General features: G+C 42.4%; 1 protein-coding gene across 4 annotated transcripts in view; it reads left to right on the top strand.

The window, feature by feature from the left end:
- The first annotated feature begins 2,171 nt into the window (after positions 1-2,171).
- The window catches only part of LOC148518186 (uncharacterized), a 28,384-nt gene continuing 20,750 nt past the window's right edge, over positions 2,172-9,805 (top strand). The window contains exons 1-4 of one of the 4 annotated variants that reach the window (XM_088477228.1): positions 2,172-2,248; positions 3,252-3,300; positions 6,341-6,484; positions 8,120-8,233. In XM_088477228.1, coding sequence (XP_088333354.1) covers positions 6,457-6,484; positions 8,120-8,233 — 142 coding nt within the window. In that variant the 5' untranslated portion in view covers positions 2,172-2,248; positions 3,252-3,300; positions 6,341-6,456. Of the gene's footprint in view, positions 2,249-3,251; positions 3,301-6,337; positions 6,485-8,119; positions 8,234-9,805 lie in introns of all 4 variants that reach the window. The other 3 variants (XM_088477227.1, XM_088477229.1, XM_088477230.1) reach the window with 3 other exon arrangements.

Genomic DNA, 9,805 nt, shown 5'->3' with positions numbered 1-9,805 from the left:
CGGGCATTAACAGTAGGGAGTAGAAGAATAGGCAAACAGGGTAGAGGAGAGGAGTGGGACAAAGGGAAAGGAGGAGGGGTCAGGGTCAGGCAGGGAGAGGAGGGAGTACTTGGGCCATCCACAGCGCAGGCACTGGCAGCTGGTTCTAGAGTAGGAAATAGCTACCATTAATCAATCAGTTCACCAATGGGCTCCTTGCTGGTGCCCCCCACCCTCCACTACACAGGGCACATGTCTGCCCAAATAGTTGCACCCCTGCTCTGAGGATTGTTATATCAGCTTATTGTTTGGGAAGCTAAAAAATATAGACCATTTATCATTAACTATTTGCGGCATATTCCCTGAAAAAACATCCATTTTCGGGGAATATCCACAAATATTTATTATCTCTGAGATGTATAATTGTGGGGCCGCAGCAGGTATCGCTGATATGTGCAGCTGTCCCTCTATTTCCAACAGCAGCCACAACCCCATTGGTTTCTGGAGCTTGGTCCCCACAGGTAACGCCATGTAAAGATGCCGTTGTGCTGCTGTAGTCTATGGGCTACACATAGCAAAAATTACTGGGAAAGAGTCTATGGGCTACACATAGCAAAAATTACTGGGAAAGAGTTCCGGAGGAACCCTCCCCAGCAATGGCTGCCCTGCATGTGTGGTTTGTAGACCATGCATGCGCAGGAGCCTAGTTGAGGAGTGAAGAGATGGTCTCTTCTCTCTGAGCACCTCGCAGGAACAGGCTCCTTTCAGAGCCCCTGCTCTGCAGGGGCTATTTGTTACATGCCAGCGATATGATCGCATCCTGCAATGCAATCATGGGCACTAGTAACGTGCCCAGATCGCATTGCAAATGTAACACATGTAACAAATGTAACAGTAACTTGCGTCACATTAAATAAAATTTTTCTGTTCTATATATCTATTCTATATATATTATATAAATATTAGAAAAAATCATCGCTCACCCTTAAGCCAACAATCTCTGGTGCCATCAATAACATGACAGTAATAAAGAATGTATATTCCACAGAACAGCAGACACATTTTGAGACCTAGATCTCTTGAAAAATATTGCCGCTGTTGCTTTGGAGAACATTGCTGGAGTGCTGTGTGATATTTTCTTTTTTTTTCCTTATATATTTATTTATTTGCCTGTTTTCAGTATAGAGAGCAGCTATAGGATAGAATAGCATTATTAATGCATTTGGTGAGTGGAGAAGATTAATGCTTTTTGTGTATGTATGAAATGCTGTCATTACAAAGTATTCATTTCATTTCCTTAACGTGTGGTAGAGCACAATACTATACTGTCTGTCTTTGTTAAACATGGCTTTTATAACCAAACCCTTATTGTAACTCCCACCTCTATCCAACTTCCGTTAGGTGATTCTTTAGGTATCTAATACAGCTGTTATTGCCTGAGGAGTACGTGCCTTTGTGCAGGTTATACTCAAACCTTTTGCAATGCGTAGAAATAATCCTCTAAACAACTGCATGCTGCCATATTTATATTGCGTGACTGGCCAGAAAGGGATGACTTTAGAGTACTTTGGTTATGTTTGTGAAATGTATTAAAAAGGTACATACATCACATTGTAAGGGACCCTATACTGCTTATGGGAATAATATAGGTATCATTTTTCATTTTAATATCAGGCACTAATAATACATTATAATACAGTTGGCAGCAACACTGGTTTAATGTTACAGAAAGGGAGATCATTAATGAAAACCACATGTATGAATATTTTCTTATTCAGCCCTCTTATGCAAACTTTCCAAAACTCCCATTGCCTGAAATTGCCTAACACACAGGTTCTCAAACTCAGTCCTCAGGACCCCAAACAGTGCATGTTTTCCAGGTCTCCTCACAGAATCGCAAGTGAAATAATTAGCTCCAACTGTGCATTTTTTTAAATGTGTCAGTGAGTAATGATTACACCTGTGCACCTGCCACGAGACCTGGAAAATGAAGCCATCTGAGGCCCTGGTGGTTGCATTCCACATATGCTGTGTTGTGTAAGTTCTCCCATTGAGAGTTGCATAAGCCTCTTCATTCATCACTCAGCAGCGAATCACAGAGCAGGGATGTGACTCACTCTGCTAAGCATCCCTCCTTATTGGCCCCATAACTCACACTCGGCCCTGCCTGCTGTTGTATAAGTTCTGTTATTGTTACATAAATGTAGCTTCACATTTTCTCTGCAGACTGCTGCTTAGTATAGTAAAGAGGGTGCAGAAACAAAGAACTGTAAGTAAAGATTTTTTGATTCAAAGTAGTATACTCCCATGCTTTGTGTTATCCATAATTAAACTTGTTCTCTTGATAGTGTGTCATCTTGTATTTTACGCTTTGTTTTATGTTTACTTCATTGTTCTTGCAATAATATATATAATATGTGTGCAATCTCTTTTGTTCACAGCAAATTGCTAGGTGTAATAATCTGCAGCCTTCTCATGACTGTTAGTTCAGCCCACAGAATTGCATAGTTTTCATCAGTATAAGCTACTGATCAGACTTAACTGGCGCAAAGTCGCTGGTTAAAGCTGATGTGTTTACTGCAGGTTACCAAACATTTATGCTATTTGCGCTGTGTTGTTTGACAATTTTATTCATCGGTAAGATTTAGTTAAATAGGTTTGCAAATTCGTTATAAACCCAAATATATATGCCACTAATACTACATGTTGGTGGCCTGTGCCCACACTTTGAGACTCAGGATGAGTTAGAGGTTGGCGTGGGATGTGCCCTTACAGACCCCACAGTGCTGCATACACACCGGCCAGTAGCGGGTGCCTGAGGGCTGGTGTAAATACACGCTGATTATAATGGTGACTACCAGTACCAACTAGCCACTTCTGACTGGCTGATGGCAAATTCACCTCTGAAGCTGATAGGTGCTGTCATATTGATTGTGCATCTATAATAGGATTTTGTGGGTGTATTTTGCTGGTTTTTTATCGACTTTCATTCATATAGAAAAAGCAATAGTATGCCTGATATATAATAGTTTTTATTAGATTTAAATTTCAATCAAGTCCAAGATGGAATCCAGTTACAAATGGGATATGCCCCTCAGCTAACTGACCACGCCTCATGTGGAAAAGCCATTCAATTTCTTAAAATTTTATATGCAAACCGGGGATTAATGTGCGTTGACCCATTGATTCCATGTAAAAAACGCCAAATCAGTCGTTTTTTCCGACGCATTAAACCCCAGAGGGTGACTTTTATCATTAACTTTTCTTCACAGCTTCAGTCCACTTCTGGGTAAACACAGCTGATTAAATTGGCCATTACAGGTAATTAGCCAGTGGCGGACCTAGTGTGTGGTGGGCCCAGGTGCAACGATTTATTTTTGCCCCCCCAATGCGAGTAAGGGACTATCTGCATGTGCCAAAAGAGGGTCATGGCCTTATGGGGAAGGGGCGTGACCTCACAACACATAGTGTATCAGTAGCTCCATATAATGCAGAGAGTGTCACAATGACCACCATACAGTCAGGTGCATAAATATTGGGACATTGACAGAATTTTCATATTTTGGCCTCTATTCACCACCACAATGGCTTTGAAATGAAACAAACAAGATGTGCTTTAACTGCAGACTTTCAGATTTAATTTGAGGGTAATTACATCCAAATCAGGTGAACGGTGTAGGAATTACAACGGTTTCTATATGTGCCTCCCACTTTTTAAGGGGCCAAAAGTAATGGGACAAACTAAACAATCCTAAATCTAACTTTCACTTTTTAATACTTTGTTGCAAATCCTTTGCAGGCAATTACAGCCTGAAGTCTGGAACGCATAGACATCACCAGACGCTGGGTTTCATCCCTGGTGATGCTCTGCCAGGCCTCTACTGCAAATGTCTTCAGTTCCTGCTTGTTCTTGGGGCATTTTCCCTTCAATTTTGTCTTCATCAAGTGAAATGCATGCCCAATCAGATTCAGGTCAGGGGATTGACTTGGCCATTGCATAACATTCCACTTTTTAGCCTTAAAAAACTCTTTGGTTGCTTTTGCAGTATGCTTCGGGTCATTGTCCATCTGCACTGTGAAGTGCCGTCCAATGAGTTCTGAAGCTTTTGACTGAATATGAGCATATAATATTGCCCGAAACACTTCAGAATTCATTCTGCTGCTTTTGTCAGCAGTCACATCATCAATAAATACAAGGGAACCAGTTCCATTGGCAGCCATACATGCCCACACCATGACACTACCACCACCATGCTTCACTGATGAGGTGGTATGTTTTGGATCATGAGCAGTTCCTTTCCTTCTCCATACTCTTCTCTTCCCATCACTCTGGTACAAGTTATTCTTTGTCTCATCTGTAAATAGGATGTTGTTCCAGAACTGTAATGGCTTTTTTAGATTTTGTTGGGCAAACTCTAATCTGGTCTTCCTGTTTTTTGTAGCTCACCAATGGTTTACATCTTGTGGTAAACCCTCTATATTCACTCTTGTGAAGTCTTCTCTTGATTGTTGACTTTGACACATATACACCTACCTCCTGGAGAGTGTTCTTGATTTGGCTAACTGTTGTGAAGGGGTTTTTCTTCACCAGGGAAATAATTCTTCTGGCATCCACCACAGTTGTTTTCCATGGTCTTCCGGCTCTTTTGGTGTTGCTGAGCTCTCCGATGCATTCTTTCTTTTTAAGAATGTTCCAAACAGTTGATTTGGCCACACCTAATGTTTTTGCTATCTCTCTGATGGGTTTGTTTTGATTTTTCAGCCTAATGATGGCTTGCTTCACTGATAGTGACAGCTCTTTGGATCTCATATTGAGAGTCGACAGCAACTGATTCCAAACGCAAATGTCACACCTAGAATCAACTCCAGACCTTTTACCTGCTTAACTGATAATGAAATAATGAGGGAAAAGCCCACACCTGTCCATGAAATAGCTTTTGAGTTGATAGTCCCATTACTTTTGGCCCCTTAAAAAGTGGGAAGTACATATAGAAACCGTTGTAATTCCTACACCGTTCACCTGATTTGGATGTAATTACCCTCAAATTAAATCTGAAAGTCTGCAGTTAAAGCACATCTTGTTTGTTTCATTTCAAAGCCATTGTGGTGGTGAATAGAGGCCAAAATATGACAATTCTGTCAATGTCCCAATATTTATGCACCTGACTGTATAATGCAGAGAGCATCACAGTGAGCACCATATAATGCAGAGAACAGAAGTGACCCACATATACGTTATAACACAGATAATATGTATATATCCCTCACACACACACATACCCATGAAATTAATACACCCCTTTACACACACACACACACACACACACACACACACACACACACACACACACACACACACACACACACACACACACACTAGTACATTAATACACCACTCCCACCACAAACATTATTAAAATACACTCCAACCCCCCCACACAGAAAAATACAAATATACCGCTCCCCATTGCATACATATACTGCACACCTAAGAGACACTGGGGCAGATGTATGCAGCTCTGGAAAGTAATAAAGTGCACAGTGATAAACGACCAGCCACTCAGCTCCTAAAGGCACACATCCACTGGAAGACAGGCAAACATCTGCACGATTACAACATTGTAATCGTGCAGTCGTTTGTCAGTATGTGATGTGCCTACATTTAACGAGCAGTAATTTATCTGCAAACATGTTGAACCTGACATTATCGTCAGGTTGTACAACATATTTGTCCGATGATAGATGTCTAAACGACCAGCGGGAGCATGTATCGCTGGTCATTTTAGACATTTTTTTTAACTATCTGCAAATGATTATTGAACAATTGAACGATAACGATATTGTTATCGTTCAATTTAATTTGTCTGGTGGATGTGTGCCTTAACCGTCATGTTACAGGCTGTGTTTAAAAAATGACAGTTAGGAGCTGAGTGGCTGGTCGTTTATCACTCTCCACTTTATCACTTCCCAGAGCTTCATACATATGCCCCACTGGCACTTACCTGTCCAGGAAGAGGATCTGTGTAGTCCCTGCTGGGTCCCAAGGCACAGGAAAGGACTCAAGGAGAGACGCAAGGGTAGACTGTACAGAAAAGGACCAGGGACTTTGGGTTAGAGAGCGGGGTTTCTGGCAGGGAGAGGAAGGTGACTGTAGAATAGACAGAGGAGGGGGCAGGGACTCAGGGGGGGGGGTCTGGGTCTTGGGCAATCTAGTGACAGGTAGAGGATAAGAAGGGAAGGGGACCCCTACTCTCCTCCAGCTAGACCTCCTATTCCTTCATTACTTCCTGCGGTTGGCCACAGTGCAATACCCCGTTATGCAAGGTATTATGCCTAAAACTGTGTGGACAATTCCCAGCAGTCTCTGCAGCTGCTCAGGAGCAGCACCCGGACGTGTGGCCAGGGAGAAGCAACTCATGGACGACGCCTTCAGAGATCAGGGAGGAGGTCTCTTCACAGTGACAGTGAGGTGAAGCCATGATCACGCAGAGAGGGGGAGTGATTGGTAAGAGACAACATCAATCCCTCTATTGGGCTCCTAACAGCAGGCTACATAGCCGCAGATAGACTCCCATACTACAGCCAGTGCCTTTGCTGTCAGGATAATTCTCTCCAGTAATATAAAGTTACAGCATCTGCCAGCCAGGACATCTATTTGCGAAGGAGCATCTCCCTGTCTTATAGCCCGTGTGACTTGCATCCACCCCTATTTAATCGCATAGGCACTAAAACAAGGTGAACAGTAGTAGACTATGCGTGATGAATATAAAGCTCGGGGTCCACTGTTAATGGAGAAAGTGATCTAGTTATTGAGACTAAACCATCAGCTGCAGTATTCAATATAAAACGTCCCAGTAGCAAGGGAGTGAGCCGATTACCTTAGCAGACTTCTGCTCCTTATATAGATAATGTAATGCCGCGTATCCACTATGCGACATTACTGGGCGATTGCACGATTACGACATCGTAATTGTGCAATCGCTCAGTAATCGGGCATAAATTGCGCACATAAATGTCGGAAACGCAGGTCGTTTCCGATATCAATCATCATCCGAACATGCCGGTCAACCTGACGATAACGTCATGTTGAGCATGTTATGGGATGATTGATGTTCCTACAATGAACGACTGTTGGTTCAGTGTAGGCACAGCACCAGACTGTGAAAAGACTGCACGATTACAATGTCGTAATCGTGCAGTCGTTTCATAGTCTGCTAGTGGCTGTTGAAGCCTGAGAGATTGCAGATGCTTTGACACAAAGGATATTGCTACAAAATAGTTACAAAACTGCTACATAATTATAATTCTGAGAGCGCTCTTGGTTGTTACCGTAGCTATTTAACAAGAAACTACTCAGCTAGCTGATATTGCCAAGAGAATTGCACAGGAAGGCCAATATAGTTCAAGTTGAGGGATCTTACTTTCTAACATCATTTCTTGAATAGATTTTTTGCTAGCAAACAAATATTAACTTTTATTTTTTAACATGTCGGGTTTTAGCTTTTCTGGGTGTAAGTCCCCTAATGTAAAGAGATGCATCTGAGCCGAAAATCGCTTTATATATGTGCAACATATTAGATCTTGTCTTTTCTGATGCATTTGCCCAACTCACCATGAGCCTCTCTTAAACACCAGGACTAAGGAGGAAATGTATTAACCCTTCTAAAGAGGAGGAGTTTCCCATAGCAACCAAATAGCTTCTAGCTAGCATTCATCGAGAATATTCTATAAAGTGGCAGGTAGAAGCTGATTGGTTGCTATTGGAAACTTCTCCAATTGTCAACTCTTTAGAAGATTTGATGCATCACTCTCTTAAACATGGATGGATCAATAGCCGCCATTTCCTGGTTTATGATTGGCCCGTCTGCTCATAGCCCTCTCTCCCATCATATTAATAAGGGGCTAAAAAAATATCAATTTGCCGGTTCTGTAATACAGAACCAGAGGAGCCCTAGGAGGACAGGACTGGTTGTACAGAGCAGTCCCCAGGGTTTCTGGCTTAGGGAAAGCCGAAAGGTTTGTAAAATGTCGGTTTTATTGTAGTTTTAAATATTTTTTTTTGTTCAGTCCACAAGTGTGTTGATTGAAAGCACAAACCGCTGACCATAGTATTCTTATCTATTTCATTTCTTTTTACCAGATTTTAAAATGTATGAACACAGCATATTCAAAATAATCCTGATTGTCCTCACTGTTGCTGTCTATATTGTTATGGTGGCATTCAACGCTGGTGCTGGCTCTGGTCTAATGAAAGGTAAAGGAAAGTGATGGTGCTTGTTATGTGTGAGATACAGTGGCGTATGTTCAACCCAGATGCCCGGAGGCAAGTCATAATTTAGTGCCCCCCATCACAGCCGCTGACACTGTAATGTAGCAATTTGCATGAAGATAGGCTATAGATAGACGAAGGCAGCAGCTGATGGTCTGACATGGAGCTCTCCACTAGTGTATGGGGACTTCTCAGGTGCCGGGAAGAGGTGTCATGTATCGGGCGGCCGTGACGGTACACTTCGGGTACATAGTTACAGCTCTAATCGGGGTGAATATATTGTGGACAATGGATGAGGTGCCCCTTCAGAACTGGAGCCCAGCGGCAGGTGCCTCCATTGTCTACCATAGTTCTGCCCCTGGTGAGATGGCTGATTCCTGTCTGTCCTACAACATTTCACACTTTCACTGTAACGTAATGAATGTTGTCATTCCAACCCTTTGTCTGGGTGTATATGTACACCTGTGTGACCGGGTGTCCTTTGCCAAGTAGAGATTATTTAAAGTATATATATATATATATATATATATATATATATATATATATAATACTGGAAGCAGTGGTGGCACTCGTGTGCAACAGAATTAATCAATCACATACAGTGTAGCTCCAACATTTTGGTTTTAATTCAAACCTTCATCAGGGAAAAATCAGTATCAAAATTTGCTCACCTTAAATAGAAGTTTCCACCCAGTGCACAAGATGCTGCTGGTAGGCGACAGGACACTCCGGCAAAGTCTCATGCACTGAGTGGAGACTTGTATTTAAGGTAAGCAAATTTTGATATTGATTATTCCCTGATGAAGGTTTGAATTAAAACAGAAACGTTGGAGCTACACTGTATGTGATTGATTAATTCTGTTGTACACGAGTGCCACCACTGCTTCCTGTATATGTACTAATATTCTGGAGGGCACCGTGGACTGTTTAATTTCATAGAATAAGAGTGTCAAGCCCGAGAGTTTGTTGGTTTCAGCTGCAGGAACTAAGACCGGAGGGCTAAGGGCAATGGGTGACAAGAAACGAGAGGGCAATATATACATCCTCTTCATACATCTCTCCCAGGTGTTGGCAAGACCTAACCCAAGGCATTGGGTCTAATCCACCAGATGGTATTCACCAGTGACCCCTCCAAGTGGGATATGGGTTTCGCTGCACCAAGTGAACAGGTTACGGCCCCTGGGGCATGTACCTGGAGAAAACACAGAGATAGATATGGAAGAACTATGTAAGTACTTGATATGAGACGCTGAATAGCGATGGTAATCAACACTTGATATGAGACGCTGAATAGCGATGGCAATCAGCACTTGATACGAGACGCTGAATAGCGATGGTAATCAGCACTTGATATGAGACGCTGAATAGCGATGGTAACTGGGAACCCAGACGCTGACTGATTGAAGAACAGCTGTGGTGGTCTGATCACAGAACAGCAAAGCAACTAGGAATCCAGACTCTAAGCAGAGGAAGAACACACGGGTTAGCAACTTGATGGAGAACACTGGAGGTTAGTGTTGAGCCTAGGACGTAGTCTCAGCAAATGATCATTGGAGA

The sequence above is a fragment of the Taudactylus pleione genome, unplaced genomic scaffold (genome assembly GCF_031769625.1).
Source record: "Taudactylus pleione unplaced genomic scaffold, aTauple2 ptg000201l, whole genome shotgun sequence".
Lineage (NCBI taxonomy): Eukaryota > Metazoa > Chordata > Amphibia > Anura > Myobatrachidae > Taudactylus > Taudactylus pleione.
Note: the sequence above shows the minus strand (reverse complement) of the source record. Positions and strands in the feature narration are given on the sequence as shown.